This window comes from Atractosteus spatula, chromosome 14 (assembly GCF_055471065.1).
Source record: "Atractosteus spatula isolate fAtrSpa1 chromosome 14, fAtrSpa1.hap1, whole genome shotgun sequence".
Lineage (NCBI taxonomy): Eukaryota > Metazoa > Chordata > Actinopteri > Semionotiformes > Lepisosteidae > Atractosteus > Atractosteus spatula.
Window position 1 is genome coordinate 31774688 of NC_142719.1, and position 27955 is coordinate 31802642.

Genomic DNA, 27955 nt, shown 5'->3' on the forward strand with positions numbered 1-27955 from the left:
CTGTGGTCACTGAGCCTGTCCTCTCTGGACAGTCAGGTCTGTCTGTGTCCAGTTTCTATGGCCAGGCTGTGGTCACTGAGCCTGTCCTCTCTGGGCAGCCAGGTCTGTCTGTGTCCAGTTTCTATGGCCAGGCTGTGGTCACTGAGCCTGTCCTCTCTGGACAGTCAGGTCTGTCTGTGTCCAGTTTCTGTGTCCAGCGCTGTGAGATGAAACAGTACAGTGAGGTAGTGAGATGGTGAGATGGTTTGTACCTCAGTAGTTTGCCATCGAACACAGTTTCCACGTCATGCAGAACCGTAGGCAAGTACTTCAGAGCAGCAACCTGGACACAGAGAGTCATTAACACAGGGTGAGCTGGGGTAATTAAGAGGCGTGATGAGACTGGGGTGGTGAGCTGGGGTAATTAAGAGGCATGATGAGACTGGGGCGGTGAGCTGGGGTAATTAAGAGGCGTGATGAGACTGGGGCAGTGAGCTGGGGTAATTAAGAGGCGTGATGTGACTGGGGCAGTGAGCTGGGGTAATTAAGAGGCGTGTTGAGACTGGGGCAGTGAGCTGGGGTAATTAAGAGGCGTGATGAGACTGGGGCAGTGAGCTGGGGTAATTAAGAGGCGTGATGAGACTGGGGCAGTGAGCTGGGGTAATTAAGAGGCGTGATGAGACTGGGGCAGTGAGCTGGGGTAATTAAGTGGCGTGATGAGACTGGGGTAAGTAACAGGGACAGCGCTGACCTGCTGCAGCAGTGTGGTGGTGTACTCGCTCTTCATCAGGTTGTTGATGGACTCAAAGAGCCGCCTCAGAGACTCCTCGAACTCCGTCTGCTCCCTCCCCTCGTAGAGCCTGACTCACGGACACCGGGACATAGGGACAGGGAGAGCATCAGTGAGCTCATACACACAGAGACAATCTTGTTCTCCTTCAGCAGGCTGGTCCTCAGTCTAACAGCCCCCCTCTCTCAGCATGGGGTTCTGGGGGCTGAGGGGGAGCAGCAGAGGATCTGGGGGTGTCCGGAGCACAGACCGTCTCCTCAATGTCCTCTGATCTCCTGTGTGACACCCTGGGGTTTTGCGGGTCACTACAGATGGGCTTTTCCTGGCTGGTTCTCGAGCACCACGACATCAACTGCAGGCCCTCCGGCCTCCTTGTACCCCCAAAACGCACGACTCCTGCGCTTGGAGACTTGACCTCAACTTAGACAAAGAAGAAAGAAAACAAACTATCTTTGTTCTCCCCAATGATATTCCCTTCCACAACCAAAAAAACCCAACTGCTTCTCTCCTTCTCTCTTTTAGTTTGAGAAACCGCCTAGACCCCCTACACACACCTGGTCTCACACAGACAGCTCACTCCTGCCTGCCACACCCTTGTACTGCCCACGCACAGGAGGCCCATTAGCAACAGCTGTGCTTAATCAACTCTGATCACCTCTTCTCTTTTTTTCCCCCAACACACAGTGGGGAAAGGTAACAGGGGGTAGAGACCCCAAGGCCTCTGTAACTGTACCCCACTGAGTATCAGAGCACAGCGCCGCCCAGCGAGTGTCAGGGACACAGTGTCCCAGCCTGGAGCTGCAGATAGCTGAGGCCCGGGGGGTGGGAGACACTGACACTAACACAAACACGTTGACACTCTCACGCTCACACTGACACTTACACCCACACGTACGGGCGCTCACACTCTCTTACGTTCACACTACCTGCTCACACTCAGGCTCATGGGGCAGTAAAACCTGTACAGAGCAGTAAGAGGCCGTGGGACACATCCAGACACAGTGCAGCCAGCTCCTGGAAGACGAGCTTCTGAACTGTGTTGAAATGACAGGCAGTGACTCAATAGAAATGTGACTATAGTTGCACCCCAGGGGTGTACAGGGTGAAAGGAGCCTCAATTTTCCATCTCGAACAAAGATGATTGCAAGGTGACCTGATACAAGCGTTCACAATCTTCAAAGGCACCGGCAGTCAGCCAAGCGGGTTTCTTAAGAACCAACAGGTTCTGAACATGATACTGAGGGGACACCAGCGGAAACTACAGGGAAGAGCATTTGAAACTGTGAAAGAGGAGGCACTTCTTTACACAAGGGGTGGTGGGAGTGTGGAACAAGCTGCCCAGCCACATTGTTAAAACCTGCGCCCGGGCTTCTTTTCAAGAGACAGCTGGATGAGATCCTCCCATCGGGACGGGAACAGCTCTTTTACACACAGGGCGGTGGGAGTGTGGAACAAGCTAAGCTAGTGATGTTGAAGCTGACATCCTGGCGGCTTCTTTCAAGAAACGGCTGGAAGATCCTCGGATCATTCAGCCGGTAATGACCAATAGGCTGGATGTTGTCCTCCTGCCAGTAGCCATTCCCATGAGCCTTTCTGTGAGCCTGGAGCTGTGGGAGGTCAGGTGACACTTCTGGCTCTGGGCTTGCCAACAGGGGGCTCAAATATTGCTTTTCTCGCCACACAACAGGGAGGGGGTCAGTGGGAGAAGAGCTGGGATCAAAAGGCTGGGTTCCCTTCGTTTTATCACATCATTCTTTATTTCTACTCCTGCATTGCGCTCGCTGTGACCTACAGCTGCAGTACCCGCAGTCACCAGCGGGGGTAGTATTCTTGAATCTCCAGCCCAGAGGGCAGATCGCCAATGGCGTGATTTTCCTCTAAGTCTCCAGCCAGGAAAGGCCCAGTTCTGGCCTGGTTGGACCCTGGGGACCTGCCTGGGTCAGACAGCACTACGCACAGACTGGGGGAGGAGATGATTGGCTCAAAGTCAATGTGGGCCATGCAGGACGCTGTGTCTAGCAGACCTTCGCAGAGCTCAGGCACGGATGTCTTTTTATATCTCCGCTCATCCGCCGTGCCATAAATATCCACGAGGTGCTGCAGCGCAGAGCCACTCGCTCCAGCGTGACTAACACCCTGCCGTCACGCGGAGCTCGGAGACGGGCTCACTCACTGGGGGCCTGACGCGGGGGGGTTGTGCGCCTGCGTGTGGCGGAATGTCAGGCGTCTGCGAGTCAGAGAAAGAGAGGCTACCAGTATTCGAGAGTGTGATCCAACCCACGGCCCTATAAGGCAGTGAAGTGTGGGGTCCCCTCACAGACCAGGAGTACACTCAATGGGACAAACATCCCACAGAAACTCTGCACATGGAGATCTGTAGAAACATCCTCCATGTGCAGGAAAAACTCCTAACAATGAGTACAGGTCTGAATTAAGCCAATACCCACTGCTGATCAATATACAGGACAGAGCAATACAATATCAGTTACACCTGAAACACACTGACCAGAGCTCCTACCACCACAAGACCCTGCTGAGCCCAGAGAAGAGCCCCCTCAGACAGCTGGTCCTGAAGCTCACTGACACCAACCAACCTCAGGACAGCACAGCTAGAACATCATGGATCAAAGTCAATCAAAGCATAAGACAAGCCAAACAACACTACCTTACCCCCTGGGACACACAACACACACAACACTATGTCACCCACTGGAACACACAACACTACATCACCCACTGGGACGCTACAGGATGTGAAAGACAATACAGTACTCTATACTAACTGTACTGTGTATTGCACTGTACTCTATACTAACTGTACTATATTGTCCTGTACTCTGTACTAACTGTGTAGTGCATTGTGCTGTACTCTATACTAAGTGTACTGGATTGTGCTGTACACTATACTAACTGTACTGTATTGCACTGTACACTATATTAACTGTACCATATATTGCACTGTACTCTATATACTAACTGTACTGAATTGTCCAGTACTCTATACTAACTGAAGCGTGTATTGTGCTGTACTCTATACTAACTGTACTGTGTATTGTGCTGTATTCTACACTAACTGTACTGGATTGCGCTGTGCTCTATACTAACTGTACTGGATTGCGCAGTACTCTATTCTAACTGTACCATGTATTGCGCTGTGCTCTATACTAACTGTACTGGATTGCGCTGTGCTCTGTACTACACTCTTTAGCGTGCCGTGTCGCTATGTGTTGCTTTGTGTTGAGCGGTAGTGCAGATGGCACACTCACTGTGAGTACAGCATGCGGGAGCGCACGATGAACTTGAAGACGTACTCCAGCGCCTTGAGCGTGCGCAGGATGGGCTCGCACTGCTCCCCGCGGCTCGAGGTGTCCAGGTAGGTCTTCAGCACTGACATCAGCTTCCTGGGAGAAAGGAGGCCGTGAGGGAATTTGGAAGAGATACGCACAGAGAGAGGAGATCAGGAAGGATATAAAGGGAGAGAGGAGAAGTAGTGAAACATTAAAATACTCCAGACAGTCAACTGGGAACTGCCTGCCGCTTGGTTTTCATGAATTAATTAGTGAGACTTTATCTCCTCAATTATGTCCATTAACTTGTTAAACAGCTCTATTGCACCTGACCCAGCACAGTGGCCTGCAGGGGCAATCTGCTCTCCTACACTGCCCTCTGGTGTCTGTCAGGGGAATTACAGCCTCAGCCAGACAGCATTAACTGGGAGTGTGACCGACAGAGACAGAAACAGAGGAGAGGAGCAGGGGAAAGTTTAGTGTCTAACAAATCTATTCCCAGAATTCCCACACCTGCCAGAATCAGAACAGCTTCTGATCCTACTGGGAGAAGAAACTCAATAGAGCTGCAGCCCAGCGTGTGATCTCCTGTCACAGCCTGAGGAGCAAACAGTGATCCTGTCCCTCAATAATGCTCCATATTTAAATGTCTTTAAATGTTGTGCTTATTGTATCTGCTTTGGCAGCACTCTAATTCATCGGTCCGGGCAAAAAAAGCTCTTTGAACTGTTTGACATGTAAAAGACACACAGACAGGCTGGCTTGCAATGCTCTGTGTTTTGACTTGTGAAAAGACACACAGACTGACTTGTAGGCCAGTGTTGCGCTGAAGTGCTGTTTGATGTAGGCCTCCAGGACAGTGTTGAAGTGCTGGAACTTCCTGTCTGCAATGAGCCCAATGATGTAGATCTGAAAGGAGTACACCGTCAGTCAGCTGACATATTGGGACAGAGCAATGACATCACAGCAATGACATCACTGGCAAGTAGCTCTGTGACGTCAATCACCATGGGCAGCCACACTGGCAGGAACAGAAAGGACCTGTGATTCACAGACCACTGTGCTGCAGCGAGAAAGGAACACAGACTCACCAGGGCGTCAAAAACCAGAATGTCGTAATCGTCGGTCTGCGAGTGCTCCATCATGATATTGAACAGGGCGTCCAGCGTGTCCTGCAGGAACTGCACAGAGACAGAGGAGCACAGGGGTGTGATGAGCACTGCCATCATCTTCTTGTTGTTATTATTATAATTATTATTATTATGATAGAGAAACAGGAGCTTGAGCACACAGACAGACAGGGACAGGTGAAGGGATGTGATCACACACAGAGACAGACGGTCTCCCACCTTGACCACTTCCTCCCCATCAATGATCTTCAGTTTCTCCAGGTTCTCTTTCAGCAGCTCTGGTCTGGTCCTCCATTTCAACAACCCCAACAGACCCACTGAGAGAAAGAGGGGTTAATACAGACACACTGACTGACTGGACACTCCAGTCCATTAACACTGCACTGAGAGAAAGAGAGGTTAATACAGACACACTGACTGACTGGACACTACAGTCCATTAACACTGCACTGAGAGAAAGAGAGGTTAATACAGACACACTGACTGACTGGACACTACAGTACATTAACACTGCACTGAGAGAAAGAGAGGTTAATACAGACACACTGACTGGACACTACAGTACATTAACACTGCACTGAGAGAAAGAGAGGTTAATACAGACACACTGACTGACTGGACACTACAGTCCATTAACACTGCACTGAGAGAAAGAGAGGTTAATACAGACACACTGACTGACTGGACACTACAGTACATTAACACTGCACTGAGAGAAAGAGAGGTTAATACAGACACACTGACTGACTGGACACTACAGTCCATTAACACTGCACTGAGAGAAAGAGAGGTTAATACAGACACACTGACTGGACACTACAGTACATTAACACTGCACTGAGAGAAAGAGAGGTTAATACAGACACACTGACTGACTGGACACTACAGTCCATTAACACTGCACTGAGAGAAAGAGAGGTTAATACAGACACACTGACTGACTGGACACTACAGTACATTAACACTGCACTGAGAGAAAGAGAGGTTAATACAGACACACTGACTGACTGGACACTACAGTCCATTAACACTGCACTGAGAGAAAGAGAGGTTAATACTGACACACTGACTGACTGGACACTACAGTCCATTAACACTGCACTGAGAGAAAGAGAGGTTAATACAGACACACTGACTGACTGGACACTACAGTCCATTAACACTGCACTGAGAGAAAGAGAGGTTAATACAGACACACTGACTGACTGGACACTACAGTCCATTAACACTGCACTGAGAGAAAGAGAGGTTAATACAGACACACTGACTGGACACTACAGTCCATTAACACTGCACTGAGAGAGAGGGGTTAATACAGACACACTGACTGACTGGACACTACAGTCCATTAACACTGCACTGAGAGAAAGAGAGGTTAATACAGACACACTGACTGACTGGACACTACAGTCCATTAACACTGCACTGAGAGAAAGAGAGGTTAATACAGACACACTGACTGACTGGACACTACAGTCCATTAACACTGCACTGAGAGAAAGAGAGGTTAATACAGACACACTGACTGACTGGACACTACAGTCCATTAACACTGCACTGAGAGAAAGAGAGGTTAATACAGACACACTGACTGACTGGACACTACAGTCCATTAACACTGCACTGAGAGAGAGGGGTTAATACAGACACACTGACTGACTGGACACTACAGTCCATTAACACTGCACTGAGAGAAAGAGAGGTTAATACAGACACACTGACTGACTGGACACTACAGTCCATTAACACTGCACTGAGAGAAAGAGAGGTTAATACAGACACACTGACTGACTGGACACTACAGTCCATTAACACTGCACTGAGAGAAAGAGAGGTTAATACAGACACACTGACTGACTGGACACTACAGTCCATTAACACTGCACTGAGAGAAAGAGAGGTTAATACAGACACACTGACTGACTGGACACTACAGTCCATTAACACTGCACTGAGAGAAAGAGAGGTTAATACAGACACACTGACTGACTGGACACTACAGTCCATTAACACTGCACTGAGAGAGAGGGGTTAATACAGACACACTGACTGACTGGACACTCCAGTCCATTAACACTGCACTGAGAGAAAGAGAGGTTAATACAGACACACTGACTGACTGGACACTACAGTCCATTAACACTGCACTGAGAGAAAGAGAGGTTAATACAGACACACTGACTGACTGGACACTACAGTCCATTAACACTGCACTGAGAGAAAGAGAGGTTAATACAGACACACTGACTGACTGGACACTACAGTACATTAACACTGCACTGAGAGAAAGAGAGGTTAATACAGACACACTGACTGACTGGACACTACAGTCCATTAACACTGCACTGAGAGAAAGAGAGGTTAATACAGACACACTGACTGACTGGACACTACAGTCCATTAACACTGCACTGAGAGAAAGAGAGGTTAATACAGACACACTGACTGACTGGACACTACAGTCCATTAACACTGCACTGAGAGAAAGAGAGGTTAATACAGACACACTGACTGACTGGACACTACAGTCCATTAACACTGCACTGAGAGAAAGAGAGGTTAATACAGACACACTGACTGACTGGACACTACAGTCCATTAACACTGCACTGAGAGAGAGGGGTTAATACAGACACACTGACTGACTGGACACTCCAGTCCATTAACACTGCACTGAGAGAAAGAGAGGTTAATACAGACACACTGACTGACTGGACACTACAGTCCATTAACACTGCACTGAGAGAAAGAGAGGTTAATACAGACACACTGACTGACTGGACACTACAGTCCATTAACACTGCACTGAGAGAAAGAGAGGTTAATACAGACACACTGACTGACTGGACACTACAGTACATTAACACTGCACTGAGAGAAAGAGAGGTTAATACAGACACACTGACTGACTGGACACTACAGTCCATTAACACTGCACTGAGAGAAAGAGAGGTTAATACAGACACACTGACTGACTGGACACTACAGTCCATTAACACTGCACTGAGAGAGAGGGGTTAATACAGACACACTGACTGACTGGACACTCCAGTCCATTAACACTGCACTGAGAGAAAGAGAGGTTAATACAGACACACTGACTGACTGGACACTACAGTCCATTAACACTGCACTGAGAGAAAGAGAGGTTAATACAGACACACTGACTGACTGGACACTACAGTCCATTAACACTGCACTGAGAGAAAGAGAGGTTAATACAGACACACTGACTGACTGGACACTACAGTCCATTAACACTGCACTGAGAGAAAGAGAGGTTAATACAGACACACTGACTGACTGGACACTACAGTCCATTAACACTGCACTGAGAGAAAGAGAGGTTAATACAGACACACTGACTGACTGGACACTACAGTCCATTAACACTGCACTGAGAGAAAGAGGGGTTAATACAGACACACTGACTGACTGGACACTACAGTCCATTAACACTGCACTGAGAGAAAGAGAGGTTAATACAGACACACTGACTGACTGGACACTCCAGTCCATTAACACTGCACTGAGAGAAAGAGAGGTTAATACAGACACACTGACTGACTGGACACTACAGTACATTAACACTGCACTGAGAGAAAGAGAGGTTAATACAGACACACTGACTGACTGGACACTACAGTCCATTAACACTGCACTGAGAGAGAGGGGTTAATACAGACACACTGACTGACTGGACACTACAGTACATTAACACTGCACTGAGAGAGAGGGGTTAATACAGACACACTGACTGACTGGACACTACAGTCCATTAACACTGCACTGAGAGAAAGAGAGGTTAATACAGACACACTGACTGACTGGACACTACAGTACATTAACACTGCACTGAGAGAAAGAGAGGTTAATACAGACACACTGACTGACTGGACACTACAGTCCATTAACACTGCACTGAGAGAAAGAGAGGTTAATACAGACACACTGACTGACTGGACACTACAGTCCATTAACACTGCACTGAGAGAAAGAGAGGTTAATACAGACACACTGACTGGACACTACAGTCCATTAACACTGCACTGAGAGAAAGAGAGGTTAATACAGACACACTGACTGACTGGACACTACAGTCCATTAACACTGCACTGAGAGAGAGGGGTTAATACAGACACACTGACTGACTGGACACTACAGTACATTAACACTGCACTGAGAGAAAGAGAGGTTAATACAGACACACTGACTGACTGGACACTACAGTCCATTAACACTGCACTGAGAGAAAGAGAGGTTAATACAGACACACTGACTGACTGGACACTACAGTCCATTAACACTGCACTGAGAGAGAGGGGTTAATACAGACACACTGACTGACTGGACACTACAGTACATTAACACTGCACTGAGAGAGAGGGGTTAATACAGACACACTGACTGACTGGACACTACAGTCCATTAACACTGCACTGAGAGAAAGAGAGGTTAATACAGACACACTGACTGACTGGACACTACAGTCCATTAACACTGCACTGAGAGAAAGAGAGGTTAATACAGACACACTGACTGGACACTACAGTCCATTAACACTGCACTGAGAGAAAGAGAGGTTAATACAGACACACTGACTGACTGGACACTACAGTCCATTAACACTGCACTGAGAGAAAGAGAGGTTAATACAGACACACTGACTGACTGGACACTACAGTCCATTAACACTGCACTGAGAGAAAGAGAGGTTAATACAGACACACTGACTGACTGGACACTACAGTCCATTAACACTGCACTGAGAGAAAGAGAGGTTAATACAGACACACTGACTGGACACTACAGTCCATTAACACTGCACTGAGAGAAAGAGAGGTTAATACAGACACACTGACTGACTGGACACTACAGTCCATTAACACTGCACTGAGAGAAAGAGAGGTTAATACAGACACACTGACTGACTGGACACTACAGTCCATTAACACTGCACTGAGAGAAAGAGAGGTTAATACAGACACACTGACTGACTGGACACTACAGTCCATTAACACTGCACTGAGAGAAAGAGAGGTTAATACAGACACACTGACTGACTGGACACTACAGTCCATTAACACTGCACTGAGAGAAAGAGAGGTTAATACAGACACACTGACTGACTGGACACTACAGTCCATTAACACTGCACTGAGAGAAAGAGAGGTTAATACAGACACACTGACTGACTGGACACTACAGTCCATTAACACTGCACTGAGAGAAAGAGAGGTTAATACAGACACACTGACTGACTGGACACTACAGTCCATTAACACTGCACTGAGAGAAAGAGGGGTTAATACAGACACACTGACTGACTGGACACTACAGTCCATTAACACTGCACTGAGAGAAAGAGAGGTTAATACAGACACACTGACTGACTGGACACTCCAGTCCATTAACACTGCACTGAGAGAAAGAGAGGTTAATACAGACACACTGACTGACTGGACACTACAGTACATTAACACTGCACTGAGAGAAAGAGAGGTTAATACAGACACACTGACTGACTGGACACTACAGTCCATTAACACTGCACTGAGAGAGAGGGGTTAATACAGACACACTGACTGACTGGACACTACAGTACATTAACACTGCACTGAGAGAGAGGGGTTAATACAGACACACTGACTGACTGGACACTACAGTCCATTAACACTGCACTGAGAGAAAGAGAGGTTAATACAGACACACTGACTGACTGGACACTACAGTACATTAACACTGCACTGAGAGAAAGAGAGGTTAATACAGACACACTGACTGACTGGACACTACAGTCCATTAACACTGCACTGAGAGAAAGAGAGGTTAATACAGACACACTGACTGACTGGACACTACAGTCCATTAACACTGCACTGAGAGAAAGAGAGGTTAATACAGACACACTGACTGGACACTACAGTCCATTAACACTGCACTGAGAGAAAGAGAGGTTAATACAGACACACTGACTGACTGGACACTACAGTCCATTAACACTGCACTGAGAGAGAGGGGTTAATACAGACACACTGACTGACTGGACACTACAGTACATTAACACTGCACTGAGAGAAAGAGAGGTTAATACAGACACACTGACTGACTGGACACTACAGTCCATTAACACTGCACTGAGAGAAAGAGAGGTTAATACAGACACACTGACTGACTGGACACTACAGTCCATTAACACTGCACTGAGAGAGAGGGGTTAATACAGACACACTGACTGACTGGACACTACAGTACATTAACACTGCACTGAGAGAGAGGGGTTAATACAGACACACTGACTGACTGGACACTACAGTCCATTAACACTGCACTGAGAGAAAGAGAGGTTAATACAGACACACTGACTGACTGGACACTACAGTCCATTAACACTGCACTGAGAGAAAGAGAGGTTAATACAGACACACTGACTGGACACTACAGTCCATTAACACTGCACTGAGAGAAAGAGAGGTTAATACAGACACACTGACTGACTGGACACTACAGTCCATTAACACTGCACTGAGAGAAAGAGAGGTTAATACAGACACACTGACTGACTGGACACTACAGTCCATTAACACTGCACTGAGAGAAAGAGAGGTTAATACAGACACACTGACTGGACACTACAGTCCATTAACACTGCACTGAGAGAAAGAGAGGTTTAATACAGACACACTGACTGACTGGACACTACAGTCCATTAACACTGCACTGAGAGAAAGAGAGGTTAATACAGACACACTGACTGACTGGACACTACAGTCCATTAACACTGCACTGAGAGAAAGAGAGGTTAATACAGACACACTGACTGACTGGACACTACAGTACATTAACACTGCACTGAGAGAAAGAGAGGTTAATACAGACACACTGACTGACTGGACACTACAGTCCATTAACACTGCACTGAGAGAAAGAGAGGTTAATACAGACACACTGACTGACTGGACACTACAGTCCATAACACTGCACTGAGAGAAAGAGAGGTTAATACAGACACACTGACTGACTGGACACTACAGTCCATTAACACTGCACTGAGAGAAAGAGAGGTTAATACAGACACACTGACTGACTGGACACTACAGTACATTAACACTGCACTGAGAGAAAGAGAGGTTAATACAGACACACTGACTGACTGGACACTACAGTCCATTAACACTGCACTGAGAGAAAGAGAGGTTAATACAGACACACTGACTGACTGGACACTACAGTCCATTAACACTGCACTGAGAGAAAGAGAGGTTAATACAGACACACTGACTGACTGGACACTACAGTCCATTAACACTGCACTGAGAGAAAGAGAGGTTAATACAGACACACTGACTGACTGGACACTACAGTCCATTAACACTGCACTGAGAGAAAGAGAGGTTAATACAGACACACTGACTGACTGGACACTACAGTCATTAACACTGCACTGAGAGAAAGAGAGGTTAATACAGACACACTGACTGACTGGACACTACAGTCCATTAACACTGCACTGAGAGAAAGAGAGGTTAATACAGACACACTGACTGACTGGACACTACAGTACATTAACACTGCACTGAGAGAAAGAGAGGTTAATACAGACACACTGACTGACTGGACACTACAGTCATTAACACTGCACTGAGAGAAAGAGAGGTTAATACAGACACACTGACTGACTGGACACTACAGTCCATTAACACTGCACTGAGAGAAAGAGAGGTTAATACAGACACACTGACTGACTGGACACTACAGTCCATTAACACTGCACTGAGAAAAAGAGGTTAATACAGACACACTGACTGACTGGACACTACAGTACATTAACACTGCACTGAGAGAAAGAGAGGTTAATACAGACACACTGACTGACTGGACACTACAGTCCATTAACACTGCACTGAGAGAAAGAGAGGTTAATACAGACACACTGACTGACTGGACACTACAGTACATTAACACTGCACTGAGAGAAAGAGAGGTTAATACAGACACACTGACTGACTGGACACTACAGTCCATTAACACTGCACTGAGAGAAAGAGAGGTTAATACAGACACACTGACTGACTGGACACTACAGTCCATTAACACTGCACTGAGAGAAAGAGAGGTTAATACAGACACACTGACTGACTGGACACTACAGTCCATTAACACTGCACTGAGAGAAAGAGAGGTTAATACAGACACACTGACTGACTGGACACTACAGTCCATTAACACTGCACTGAGGAAAGAGAGGTTAATACAGACACACTGACTGACTGGACACTACAGTCCATTAACACTGCACTGAGAGAAAGAGAGGTTAATACAGACACACTGACTGACTGGACACTACAGTCCATTAACACTGCACTGAGAGAAAGAGGGTTAATACAGACACACTGACTGACTGGACACTACAGTACATTAACACTGCACTGAGAGAAAGAGAGGTTAATACAGACACACTGACTGACTGGACACTACAGTCCATTAACACTGCACTGAGAGAAAGAGAGGGTTAATACAGACACACTGACTGACTGGACACTACAGTCATTAACACTGCACTGAGAGAAAGAGAGGTTAATACAGACACACTGACTGACTGGACACTACAGTCCATTAACACTGCACTGAGAGAAAGAGAGGTTAATACAGACACACTGACTGACTGGACACTACAGTCCATTAACACTGCACTGAGAGAAAGAGAGGTAATACAGACACACTGACTGACTGGACACTACAGTCCATTAACACTGCACTGAGAGAAAGAGAGGTTAATACAGACACACTGACTGACTGGACACTACAGTCCATTAACACTGCACTGAGAGAAAGAGAGGGTTAATACAGACACACTGACTGACTGGACACTACAGTACATTAACACTGCACTGAGAGAAAGAGAGGTTAATACAGACACACTGACTGACTGGACACTACAGTCCATTAACACTGCACTGAGAGAAAGAGAGGTTAATACAGACACACTGACTGACTGGACACTACAGTCCATTAACACTGCACTGAGAGAAAGAGAGGTTAATACAGACACACTGACTGACTGGACACTACAGTCCATTAACACTGCACTGAGAGAAAGAGAGGTTAATACAGACACACTGACTGACTGGACACTACAGTCCATTAACACTGCACTGAGAGAAAGAGAGGTTAATACAGACACACTGACTGACTGGACACTACAGTACATTAACACTGCACTGAGAGAAAGAGAGGTTAATACAGACACACTGACTGACTGGACACTACAGTCCATTAACACTGCACTGAGGAGAAAGAGAAGGTTAATACAGACACACTGACTGACTGGACACTACAGTCCATTAACACTGCACTGAGAGAAAGAGAGGTTAATACAGACACACTGACTGACTGGACACTACAGTACATTAACACTGCACTGAGAGAAAGAGAGGTTAATACAGACACACTGACTGACTGGACACTACAGTCCATTAACACTGCACTGAGAGAAAGAGAGGGTTAATACAGACACACTGACTGACTGGACACTACAGTCATTAACACTGCACTGAGAGAAAGAGAGGTTAATACAGACACACTGACTGACTGGACACTACAGTCCATTAACACTGCACTGAGAGAGAGGGGTTAATACAGACACACTGACTGACTGGACACTACAGTACATTAACACTGCACTGGAGAAAGAGAGGTTAATACAGACACACTGACTGACTGGACACTACAGTACATTAACACTGCACTGAGAGAAAGAGAGGTTAATACAGACACACTGACTGACTGGACACTACAGTACATTAACACTGCACTGAGAGAAAGAGAGGTTAATACAGACACACTGACTGACTGGACACTACAGTCCATTAACACTGCACTGAGAGAAAGAGAGGTTAATACAGACACACTGACTGACTGGACACTACAGTCCATTAACACTGCACTGAGAGAAAGAGAGGTTAATACAGACACACTGACTGACTGGACACTACAGTACATTAACACTGCACTGAGAGAAAGAGAGGTTAATACAGACACACTGACTGACTGGACACTACAGTCCATTAACACTGCACTGAGAGAAAGAGAGGTTAATACAGACACACTGACTGACTGGACACTACAGTACATTAACACTGCACTGAGAGAGAGGGGTTAATACAGACACACTGACTGAGACACTACAGTACATTAACACTGCACTGAGAGAGAGGGGTTAAATACAGAACTTGACTGGTACACTACAGTACATTAACACTGCACTGCGAGAGAAGGGGATAATACAGACTTAACTGAACTGACACTACAGTACATTAACACTGCACTGAGAGAGAGGGGTTAATACAGACACACTGACTGGACACTACAGTACATTAACACTGCACTGAGAGAGAGGGGTTAATACAGACACACTGACTGGACACTACAGTACATTAACACTGCACTGCGAGAGAGGGGTTAATACAGACACACTGACTGACTGGACACTCCAGTACATTAACACTGCACTGAGAGAGACAGGTTAATATAGACACACTGACTGGACACTCCAGTCCATTAACACTGCACTGAGAGAGAGGGGTTCATACAGACACACTGACTGGACACTACAGTCCACTGCACTGAGAGGGACTGACCGTTCTGTGTCAGCTTTGTAGAGCACACCAGTGTGGAGATGGTGAAGGTGTCCCGTGAACTTATGGACAGCCCCCCTGCACTGCTGGAGCTGCGGCTCAGCCCTGCCCCCTTGTGCTCAGTCTGGTGGCGTGTGGAAGGCATCTGGAGATAGCAGCCGACGTCCTCCATTCGCTTACTGTCGCCCTGTGGGGAGACAGAGGGTCAGGCGGTTTCTTCACTCGAGTCCCGCTCGCTTCGGAGTCAGGGGTCGTGACCTCCGCTGACCTTGAAGACCACGAGGTCGTGCAGGCCGTCCTGCAGCACGGTGCCATCTTCCTTCATGAGCCGGACAAACGCCATGGCGAAGTTCTTCTCACTCTTGTCCTTCGCTAGGAGAGAGATGGGGAGCTCATGAGAGTGACGTCTCACTCCACACCTGACCCTTCACCAGGAGAGAGAGATGGAGAGCTCACGAGAGTGACGTCTCACTCTGCACCTGACCCTTCACCAGGAGAGAGAGATGGAGAGCTCACGAGAGTGACGTCTCACTCCACACCTGACCCTTCTCCAGGAGAGAGAGATGGAGAGCTCACGAGAGTGACGTCTCACTCCACACCTGACCCTTCACCAGGAGAGAGAGATGGAGAGCTCACGAGAGTGACGTCTCACTCTGCACCTGACCCTTCACCAGGAGAGAGAAATGGAGAGCTCACGAGAGTGACGTCTCACTCTGCACCTGACCCTTCACCAGGAGGGAGATGGAGAGCTCATGAGAGTGACGTCTCACTCCACACCTGACCCTTCACCAGGAGGGAGATGGAGAGCTCATGAGAGTGACGTCTCACTCCGCACCTGACCCTTCACCAGGAGAGAGAGATGAGGTGATTTAGTATGGGAATTTGGGTGAGTGACACTGAGATGGAGAGAGCAGAGGGACCAAGAGAGGAAGAGGGAAGAGGGAGAGTAATGCAGAGCTCAGAACTCACACTCCTGGGAGGATCGGTGACGGAACATGAAACGCAGGTGGATCCTCTGCATCTCCTCCAAGGGTATCGCCACCTGGTGGGTGGAGGAGAGAATCACAGGGTCAGTCCCAGTCTGCAGTGCACACCGAGGTCTGGAGAAGAACAAGAATTTCTCTCCCACCTTGAAGATTTCCATCCAGCGAGGCTGTTTGACCTGGTAGTAAATGACAGACCTGTACTCGTTCACAGGCCGGTCTCCTGCTCCCAGACAGATCGCATTCTGCAGTGACACAGAGAGGAGCACCGTGAGAGACCCTGAAGGAATGACTGTTGTGCTGACTGACCACCTTGCACACTTACAGTCCTCCTTACACACTCACTGACCTCCTCACACACTCACTGACCACCTCGCACACTTACTGTCCTCCTCACACACTCACTGACTGCTCAACAAACTCACTGACCTCCTCACACACTCACTGACTGCCTCACACACTCACTGACTGCTCAACAAACTCACTGACCTCCTCACACACTCACTGACTGCTCAACAAACTCACTGACCTCCTCACACACTCACTGACTGCCTCACACACTCACTGACTGCTCAACAAACTCACTGACCTCCTCACACACTCACTGACTGCCTCACACACTCACTGACTGCTCAACAAACTCGCTGACCTCCTCACACACTCACTAACTGCCTCACACACTCGCTGATGCTGTCTCTCACAAGCTCACCGCACTCTGCCACAGTGATACTCCTACTGCCTCGATGACACAATGCCTTCCTCACTGATCACTGATCCTGGGTGTGTTGACAAGTCGGACGGCGCTCACCGGAACGACCTTGCCTTCCTCGTCACACACCCACATGATGACCTCCACGTTCTTCTGCGTGGTCTTGTTGTACTTGTCGAAGTCGCCGCCCTGCAGCGTGATGTAGATGTCGTTCCGCACGTCTCCTGGCATGATGATCTCCGGGAAGCCCAGCTTCCGAGCCACCACTGTGGTCCGGTCCACCAGATGAGGATAATCCTTCCGGATCTGGACAATATCGCCCACCAGAGCTTTCATCGTCACCCACAGGCCTGCAGAGTGGGACAGGGAGAGAGGGTGAGGACAGAGAGAGAGAGGAGGGTGAGGACAGAGAGAGAGGGGTGAGAACAGGGAGAGAAAGGGGCGAGGACAGGGAGAGAGAAAGGGGTGAGGACAGGGAGAGAGACGATAAAGGGAGCTGATGGGGGTCAGTCCTGTACCTTGTCCTCCACTGTCCCCTCGCGATGCTGTGACCTTGTTCAGCAGAGTGTGGAGGAAGTCACTCTCAGCCACAACCCTGCAGGGAGAGAGACGGGGTGACAGGGAGACACGAGTGTGCGTCAGTCGGAGGGCGGGAGCGTGGACTGTCTGCGTGCCAGCGGGGAGGAGGGGGACCTACGGGTGGAAGGGGATGAAGTACTGCTTCTCCTCGTCACTCTCTGCCTTCCCCTTGATGATGTCACTGATGTCCATCACTGCCAGGGAGACAGACACAGGGGGGAGCCATTATCAACACCCCCAGGGTATTACCCCACAGTCAACAACAACCCCATCTTATTACCCCCCAGTCAACACCCCCATCTTATTACCCCACAGTCAACAACAACCCCAGGTTATTATCCCACAGTCATCAACAACCCCGTCTTATTACCCCACAGTCAACAACAACCCCATCTTATTACCCCACAGTCATCAACCCCAAGCTATTATCCCACAGTCATCAACAACCCCAGGTTATTATCCCACAGTCAACAACCCCATCTTCTTACCCCACAGTCAACACCCCCAGGTTAGTCACCCCCCTGCCCTGCTGCCCACTGCCCCTCTCACCTGCCACCCCGAAGGGTCTCCTCAGCCCCTGGGTGCACTTCTTGGTGTTGCTGTCCTTCAGCTCCATGCGGCCCACCCTGACGATCTGGCAGATGAGGTAGATCTTCTCTCGGTTCAGGTCCTTGTTCCCCAGGTCCTGACAGAGACAGCGCCACACCTGTCTCACTCTCTCACTCTCGCTGGGGAGTGTGTGTGAGGAGGGGTCTGTGGGGTGCATGTGTGTGTGTCGCCCCCTGGTGTTGACTCACAGTAAAGACGACCTTCAGGTTGTTCAGCATGTCGATCTCTTTGGGGAAGCCGCGGCTGCCCCAGCGCACCAGGTAGTTCTCACTGCCGAGAGGTGTGGAGGAGACAGAGGGTCGTGGTGAGAGAGACACCGAGAAACAGACACGTGTAGGGAGACAAGCCCCCTGACAGACAGACAGATCCCTGATACTGGCACACAGACACACCAACACACAGACACACACACACAGGCCACACTGACAGACAGACAGATCCCTGACACTGGCACACAGACACACCAACACACAGACACACACACACAGGCCACACACACGCACACACAGGCCCCACTGACAGACAGACAGTCACACAGACAGACAGGACAGCGTGCTGACCTGATGATGGCCAGTTTCTGGGGGTCATACAGGGACATGAAGAGCTCCGAGTCCTCCCCAATCCGGCACACAAAGTTCCGGACGAAGACGTACAGGCTGTGTGTGGGAGAGGACTGGATCCGTGCGGAGATTCCTGAGTGATCTGCCTGAATGTTGGACTGGGAGTGAGAAAGAGAGAGAGGGAGAGAGAAAGACAGAAATAAGGTCTCCATGAAAAGTGAAACTAGTTTTTGTGTTTTGTTCCTGTATTAGGTGCTTCAGTGTGTCAGTGAGCCTCAGTGCTTCAGTGTGTCAGTGTGTGTCAGTGTGTCAGTGTGCCTCAGTGAGCCTCAGAATCAGAGTCTCAGTGCAGTGGGCCCTGTGGCCTGTAGGTGGCGCTCTGGTACCATCTCCTCCTTGATGCGTTCATTGATCTTGGCTGTGGCCTCCTCGTGGGCGCGGAACAGGCTGATGACACTCGTGCGATCTGGGTCCAGGATGTTCCCGTCCTCATCTCGCACGACCAGGTCCAGGTCCAGGATCCTGGTGGACAGAGAGAGTCGGGAACAACAGGAAACACCTCACCTGCTGCACTGCTGAGACAGAGGAAGAGGCAGAGAGGAACAGAGAAACAGGGGAACAGGAGGGAGACAGGAGTTTTGGGGTGAGACAGTAGAGTGGGGTGAGACAGGAGTGAGGGAGTGAGACAGTAGAGTGGGGGTGAAACAGGAGTTTTGGGGTGAGACAGTAGAGTGGGGGTGAGACAGGAGTGTGGGGGTGAGACAGGAGCGGGGCGTACTTGTTGCCGTAGTCGATCTTGGAGGTGACCTTCTGCTTGAGCTCCTTGAACTCGTCCTTGGGCAGCGTGCCGGACAGCAGCTGGGAGCGCCACTCCACCAGTTCCCATAGCAACCGCCGCACCTGCTTCACCTTCTCCTTCTTATTGGCCTGGGGAGGCATGGAGACAGGGGTCAAGGGTCAGGGGTTAGAGGTCAGACATGGGTCCATACCGCTGTCACTTCCTGTCTGTCACCATCACAGCTGAGGTCCCAGGAACTTGATGAAGTCCCTGATGAGAATCCGCGTAGACAGTGCTCTCTCATTGCAAGCAGAAGCTGCTTTATCACTTGGCGATGATGCAGGCCACTACTGAGATGTCCAGACGAGGAGAGAAACCCTTACCACATACAGCTGTTTCCAGATGCTGCCCCATTCGCGCAGGGTGGTGGTCACCTCCTGGACCAGGGGCATCTCTGCAGAGGTTACAACCTCCTGCCCCCTACAGGCGGAGAAGAGCTTTAGGGTAAAGCAACAGCATTGCCCACCAAGCCAAACAACAGGGATAAGGGTGAGGGGTTAAAGGGTAAAGGTTACAGGATAAAGGGCAGAGTCCAGGCTGGATTTTAGTTGTGTTTTTAGTTAGGATGTGTCAGGGGGTGCAGGGGGCTTATTTACTGGCAGGTTATCAGTTACTATACACTGAAAAGTATGTAATAGCCATCCTGTCACTCTGGACACATGATTAAGTCATGACCCGTGCAGCCCCAGGCTGTGTTTCTCGATGATGCTCACCCCCGCTTCTCAATGATCACCTCCTTCAGATGGATGTAGCTGGCAGGGAACACACCCTGTGGAGAGAGAGGACAGGGTTACCCAGCGTCCTGGACACCAACCTCAGAGTCCCTCACCTGACCCCTGGGCTGGAGGCTCACTATGTGGGACAGGACAGTGCTGTCACACCCCAGCAGTCTGAGATCTGCACTGCTCAGACTTGCTGCCCCTTGACCCCTGACCTCCAGCTGGAGACTCACTCTGTGGGACAGTGTTGTCACAGACCAGCAGTCTGGGAGCTGAGTCTCCCAGCCTCCCTGCTGCCTGCCACTGACCTCTAACTCCTGGGGAGTCTCACCCTAGAGGATCAGGGGAAATTGCACACTGCAGCAGATAACAATAATAAATAATAATAAACTTTATTTATAGAGCACCTTTCATACAAATAGCAGCTCAAAGTGCTTTACAAACCAAGTATAAATATAAAATCTTAAAATTAAGATACCTTCAGTCTTAAAGGAAAACACAGTAATACAGTAAAGCAATAAAATGTTGATTTATGCTTGAAGAAGAAAAAGAAAATTAAGAAAGTTGTAATAAAATAAGAACAATAAAAGAAAAATCAATAAAATAGAAAGACAAACACAAAAAACAAAGAACTAATTTAACTAACAGCTCAATGAAAAAGATATGTTTTCAAATGTTTTTTAAAACCATGTACCGAGCTCGACTGCCTAATAAACCGTGGTTGTGTGTTCTGTCATTTAGAAGCACAAACACAAAAAGCTGCCTCTGCACTATTTCTGTTTTTCACACGTGGTAGTTGCAGAAGGCCAGAATTTGCAGATCTCAGGTCACATATAGGAACATATCAAGACAGTCATTCAGCAAAGTACACAGGTGCTAGGCCGTTTAGAGCTTTAAAAACACATAAAAGAACTTTCAAATCTATCCTAGATCATACAGGTAAGCAGTGAATAGAGACCTCCCCCCCTCAGCCACACTGCTGGCTGCCCACTCTCCCCTGGGCTGGAGGCTGGCTCTGAGGCACTGCTCTGCCCACCCTGACCCAGCAGAGCCCCAGCAGAGCCCTCTCCTGTCTCCCACTCTGGGCAGACAGGGCGCTGAGCGCTATAGGAAACAGAAAGTCCTGAGGCCACGAAACAGAGAGCCCCTTTTATTTTCACTTTGACTCGGCTCATATCCGCTGCGTCTGCGACACTGGCGAGCCGGCCGACGAGATGAGCGGAAATAAGGAACATGGCAAGCTGGGGCCCGACTGAAAATAGCTGGTGCCTCCACCACGTGCAGAGACACACCCCTGCCCAGTGCGGTGCGGCGCAGCACACTTCCGTTTCAGAGTCCAGCCACGCCGGCTCCGAAGGCGTCGCCTCTCTGGCGCCCAGGCCGTTTCTCCCCGAACGAACAAGAGCTTCCCCCCTGCCTCCCCTCTGTCCCCAAAACCCGGTCAGACCCGGGAGAGCCAGGTGCATGCTGGGATGGCTAATCGGTTCCCCTCTCTGCAAGCTGAGACGTCTCCAACCTCTCTCGGGGGCTTGTCTCAGGGGGGCCGGAAACGAGTGCGTCCAACTTTTCGTTTAATCTGGACCCCGACCTGTTAACCTGCTACAGGCTTCTGAGAAGATGCAGCTGTACCACCTGCAGGGCGGCGCTCAGGAAGCGTCTGCCAGGGGTTTAATAGGGAGTTTGCCCGAGGGATGACATGGGCACACGTCTTCCACCCAGCGTGACTGCTCTCTCTCGGTATTCACACCAGCCGTAATGGGCATGGGCTGCCCCCTGCTGGCTCCCCTGAAAAGTACAGGCTGTCCCCCTCCTCTCACTGATGACTGAAGTGAGCCCAGCTGTTGCACACCTGGATTAGACTCTGACCAAACCTGGAGCAGTGTCCTCAGGGAGGGTCTCAGCAACCTGGAACCTAGTCCGGAAGCACAGGTGTGGGATGGGATAGGGTCCATCGCAGGGTGCAGACAGCAGAGCAGGGCAGCGTAGCTCACTTCCTGGAGGTCAGCCTGAGCTAACAACTGAGTTACACAGCTGTCTGATTATCTAACTAACTGCCCAGTCGTCAATACTTCTAACCAGACCTGAAGGTGATCTACTGTATAAGTAACTGTAAAAGAGAAATCTTTTATATGTCACATTAAGGATATATTTCGGTTAATTGTTAATTGACTACTCAAACTGAACCAAAATCCAGCTACTTGGCCTTCCAGCTACTGAGTTTCAATACCCAGAAAATACTTAGGAGATACCAGTTACACCAGCCAGCATGTTGTGAGGAAACCAGAACAGCTTGAAAACAGCTTCACAGACACGGAAAGAGCATGCAAACTCCACACAGAAGGATCCCCAACCAGCCATGCTGGGTCTCAGAGCTGTGAGAGAACAGTGCTGACCACCATCTCTCTGTGAGGTTCTGTGCAGCCCTACAGATGATGAAATACAGCTGAGATGTGATACTTTGCTACAGACACATCACACATCACATGTTGAGAGTGCTGTGAGGTGGTGCAAAAGGTGTTGGAGGAGACTAGCTGAAACCAGACAGGTGTGTATTTTAAAATAAACAACCAAACATGCTCTGATCCGGACCTCTTTCCAGAAGACTTTTAGTTCTACTTCATCTAAAAACCAATGCATGAAATGATTTTGGTTACTCTACATAGTCTAAACTAGAACTCACAACATGCTGCACATTAATTAGTTAATAACAATGCACACACACTGGGCAATCTCAGCTGGGAGTGTGAGGAGTCTTACCTGCTGGGATCTGTCCCGGGTCAGGTAGCCCATGAACCAGCCTGGGACAACACAGAGGGCAGAATCAGTCAGGCTGCAGGGTGGGAGAAGAAAACACATCCCACCGGTCGCTGGGCACACTCACCCTCTCACACACTCTCACCCTCTCACACACATCCCACCGGTCGCTAGGCACAGTCACCCTCTCACACACTCTCACCCTCTCACACACATCCCACCAGCTGCTAAGCGCACTCACCCTCTCACACACTCTCACCTTCTCACACACATCCCACCCACCGCTGAGCACACTCACCCTCTCACACACTCTCACCCTCTCACACACATCCCACCAGCCGCTAAGCGCACTCACCCTCTCACACACTCTCACCCTCTCACACACATCCCACCAGCCGCTGAGCACACTCACCCTCTCACACACTCTCACCCTCTCACACACATCCCACCAGCCGCTGAGCACACTCACCCTCTCACACACACCCTCACCCCCTGGGCACACTCACCGTCTCACACACTCTCACACCCTGGGCACACTCACCCTCGCATGACTGCTGGATGTGCACAGTGTCCCCGATCTGCAGAGACAGCTGCTTCTCCCCTCGTCCAGTGAAGTTATACGTGGCTGAAACAATGGACACAGGGTGTCAGTGTGCTGTCTTTATACAGTAGTCTGTGTGCTGGGTATACTGTATAGAGACAGTGTGCAGTGTGTGTCAGTGTGCTGTCTTTATACAGTAGTCTGTGTGCTGGGTATACTGTATAGAGACAGTGTGCAGTGTGTGTCAGTGTGCTGTCTTTATACAGTACAGTCTGTATGCTGGGTATACTGTATAGAGACAGTGTGCAGTGTGTGTCAGTGTGCTGTCTTTATACAGTACAGTCTGTGTGCTGGGTATACTGTATAGAGACAGTGTGCAGTGTGTGTCAGTGTGCTGTCTTTATACAGTAGTCTGTGTGCTGGGTATACTGTATAGAGACAGTGTGCAGTGTGTGTCAGTGTGCTGTCTTTATACAGTACAGTCTGTGTGCTGGGTATACTGTATAGAGACAGTGTGCAGTGTGTGTCAGTGTGCTGTCTTTATACAGTAGTCTGTGTGCTGGGTATACTGTATAGAGACAGTGTGCAGTGTGTGTCAGTGTGCTGTCTTTATACAGTACAGTCTGTATGCTGGGTATACTGTATAGAGACAGTGTGCAGTGTGTGTCAGTGTGCTGTCTTTATACAGTACAGTCTGTGTGCTGGGTATACTGTATAGAGACAGTGTGCAGTGTGTGTCAGTGTGCTGTCTTTATACAGTAGTCTGTGTGCTGGGTATACTGTATAGAGACAGTGTGCAGTGTGTGTCAGTGTGCTGTCTTTATACAGTACAGTCTGTGTGCTGGGTATACTGTATAGAGACAGTGTGCAGTGTGTGTCAGTGTGCTGTCTTTATACAGTACAGTCTGTGTGCTGGGTATACTGTATAGAGACAGTGTGCAGTGTGTGTCAGATCAGTGTCAGTGTGCTGTCTATATACAGTCTGTGCTGATTGTACTGTACAGAGACTGTGCAGTGTGTGTCAGTGTTCTGTCTTTATACAGTACAGTCTGTGTATTGGGTATACTGTATATAGACAGTGTGCAATGTGTGTCAGATCAGTGTCAGTGTGCTGTCTTTATACAGTACAGTCTGTGTATTGGGTATACTGTATATAGACAGTGTGCAGTGTGTGTCAGATCAGTGTCAGTGTGCTGTTTTTATACAGTATAGTCTGTGTGCTGTGTGTTGTTTTTCTCCTTCACTGCCTGACTTCCGGTGTCACTTCCTGTGCTCAGCAGACCTGCAGTTTGTGAGGGTGTGTGCTGTGTACCTATTCACATGCAGAACAGTACCCTAGTAAAACTTCACTGCAGTATACCATGAATGTACAGTACAATAGCAAAGCAATAGTAAATAGTAAAGCAGTGAGATCATGGTACAGCACAGTACAGTGCAGTAAAACCCTGTGAGATCATGGTAAAAACACAGTATAGTGCAGCAAAACCCAGTGAAAACACAGTAAAAACACAATATAGTGCAGTAAAGTTCAGTTAGATCAGGTTAAAAGCTTAGTACAGTGCATCAAAGCTCAGCGAGAACATGGTAAAAGAACAGCACAGTGCAGTAAAGCTCAGTAAGAACATGGTAAAAGAACAGTACAATGCAGTAAAGCTCAGTGAGATCATTGTAAAAGAACAGTACAGTGCAGTAAGCCCAGTGAGATCAGGGTAAAAGCACGGTGCAGTGCAGTAAAGCTCAGTGAGATCATGGTAAAAGAACAGTACAGTGCAGTAAAGCTCAGTGAGACCATGGTAAAAGCACAGTTATTACAGAACCACACTAAACACCGTGCCAGCCATGCTAAAGCAGATCCCTTGTGACCCGGCTGGATTCCCGATGAAACTGTTTACAGATGCTAAGGCTGCTGGTCCCGGGCCTGCTGGTCCACAGTGAGTGCTGGAGTCAGTGCCGTCTGGGGCCAGAGCCTCTGAGCGCTGTACTGGAACAGTGACAGACTGCGATGCAGACTGCCCTATCTTCAGGAAACAGCTTCCGTCTGCCAGCTGTAGTCTGGTCTGGAGCATCTTCTAGACTGATAAAACTACTCTCCTGCCCGGATTTCCCTGGAACTGTTCCCTTCTGTGCCCCTAATACCACTCCGATACTGGAGACTCCTCTCTCCCACCTCGATTCCCCTGGAACTGTTCTCTTCTCCCACAACAATCCCACTCTTTCTCCTCATTTGCACCCCTGATTACCAGCTGTATCATCCGTGCAGAGCTGTGTCTCTGTGTAGCGCAGTGTCTCTGTGTATCTCTGTGTAGCGCTGTGTCTCTGTGTGTCTCTGTGCAGTGCTATGTCTCTGTGTAGCGCTGTGTCTCTGTGTAGCGTTGTGTCTCTGTGCTGCGCTGTGTCTCTGTGTCTCTGTGCAGCACTGTCTGTGTGTCTCCGTGTCTCTGTGCAGCTCTGTGTCTGTCTGTGCAGCGCAGTGTTTTTTGTGTGTCTCTGTGTCACTGTGTCTATGCGGCGCTGTTTGTCTGAGTGTTTCTATGTCTGTGTCTTTTTGTCTCTGTGCAGCACTGTGTCTCTGGGTCTCTGTGTGTCTCTGTGTGCATCACTCCTGATGCGAACGCAACACACCTGCAAGCTTTAAGACATTCAAGACTGCTTCTCCAGGGAAGACGACCACTGGATGCTTGCAAAAAGGCACACATATCAAAAATGGAACCTGACAAAAACAACTGCTTCTGCACTCTTCAAGTTTCACAGTCCAAAAGTGATCAGAAAGAACTCATTGACTGATTGATGGATTGACTGATCCCAGCCCTTCTGCCCTGGACACAGCCATTACTGCCCCCCTTCTCCAGCTTGTCTTATCTGCCCTGAGGCCTCGCAACCTGCCCCAGCCCTCCTGCCCCGCAGCCCCCCTGCTCGCTCTGTGCTGGCGGCTCTCTGCTCGGGCGATCTCAGCCTGCCTCGGGGGCCGTTGGCCCACACCTGCCCACATCCTGTTGAGAAGGAAGTCTGGCAGCGCCGCCGGACTTCCTGGACCCGTCTTGTGATCCGATCCGGACCCGCGAGGTCAGAGCGAGGGGGCGCCAAGCCCACCTGGCCCCGGCGGTCCAGATCGCCTTACCTACGCCGAGCCTCTGCCTGGTGTCGGTGCTCCACGGCGCCATGCTGGTGAGCTCCCTCTCCCTCCTCTCTCTCCTCTCTCGTTCTCTCGCTCCCTCTCTCTGACAAGTTTCCGTTCCGCCTCTCACAGCCTCACTTCTGTGTTTTCTGCAAGCGCGGTCCCTCCCCCTCTCCTTCCTTCCCTTTCTGTCTGTCTCTCTGCATCGCTGCCCTGCCCCCCCCCACCACCACCACCTCACACACTCACACACTGCGTCTCTCTCCCTGCACCCTCCGTAGGGCCTTCACAGCGGATCGATTCACCCCGATCCTCAGAACAGAGAGCCCCCCCCCACCCCAGCACTGTTTTTCTCACCTGTATGGTTTTTGAGACTGCATTGAGGAATTGCTTTCGTTTCCCAGTGAATCTGCTTTGGTGTGGTCAGGGCCCTGGATTTATACATGCAGGGGCGGTGGGTTCGAATCCCAAATGTGGCACAGCTGTCTTCCCCCCGAGTGGGGCACTTCACTCACATCTCTCCAGTCCAGGGCCCAGCCATCAGAATGCGAGCAAAACTTCAGTCTCTGGATAAAAGCAGGTGCCAGATATGTTATTTTGAAGACTGATAGGTGAACTGAGCCCTTGCTTGGATCGCTGAGGACCCAGCAATGAGCCAAGGTGACGAGAGAGAGGTCATAGGCTCATGGTTTTTACTCACAATGAAGTTTAATCCCCTGGCTTGG

The 27955-nt window shown here is 49.2% G+C and overlaps 1 protein-coding gene across 1 annotated transcript in view; it reads right to left on the minus strand.

Annotated features, from left to right (window-relative positions):
• The window catches only part of dock2 (dedicator of cytokinesis 2), a 68947-nt gene extending 41632 nt beyond the window's left edge, over nucleotides 1–27315 (minus strand). Inside the window, exons 1-23 of the mRNA XM_088932534.1 lie at nucleotides 27234–27315; nucleotides 24116–24199; nucleotides 23578–23618; nucleotides 20815–20870; nucleotides 20425–20521; nucleotides 20042–20190; nucleotides 19650–19785; nucleotides 19264–19421; nucleotides 18892–18973; nucleotides 18644–18779; nucleotides 18213–18288; nucleotides 18034–18110; nucleotides 17615–17865; nucleotides 16953–17051; nucleotides 16793–16865; nucleotides 16092–16195; nucleotides 15827–16010; nucleotides 5406–5503; nucleotides 5148–5237; nucleotides 4865–4965; nucleotides 4036–4170; nucleotides 731–839; nucleotides 252–322 (exon numbers count right to left, since the gene is read on the minus strand). Of these exons, the coding sequence (XP_088788660.1) occupies nucleotides 252–322; nucleotides 731–839; nucleotides 4036–4170; nucleotides 4865–4965; nucleotides 5148–5237; nucleotides 5406–5503; nucleotides 15827–16010; nucleotides 16092–16195; nucleotides 16793–16865; nucleotides 16953–17051; nucleotides 17615–17865; nucleotides 18034–18110; nucleotides 18213–18288; nucleotides 18644–18779; nucleotides 18892–18973; nucleotides 19264–19421; nucleotides 19650–19785; nucleotides 20042–20190; nucleotides 20425–20521; nucleotides 20815–20870; nucleotides 23578–23618; nucleotides 24116–24199; nucleotides 27234–27276 (2450 nt within the window). The 5' untranslated portion in view covers nucleotides 27277–27315. The remainder of the gene's footprint in view (nucleotides 1–251; nucleotides 323–730; nucleotides 840–4035; nucleotides 4171–4864; nucleotides 4966–5147; nucleotides 5238–5405; nucleotides 5504–15826; nucleotides 16011–16091; nucleotides 16196–16792; nucleotides 16866–16952; nucleotides 17052–17614; nucleotides 17866–18033; nucleotides 18111–18212; nucleotides 18289–18643; nucleotides 18780–18891; nucleotides 18974–19263; nucleotides 19422–19649; nucleotides 19786–20041; nucleotides 20191–20424; nucleotides 20522–20814; nucleotides 20871–23577; nucleotides 23619–24115; nucleotides 24200–27233) is intronic.
• Between the last annotated feature and the right edge of the window lie 640 nt (nucleotides 27316–27955).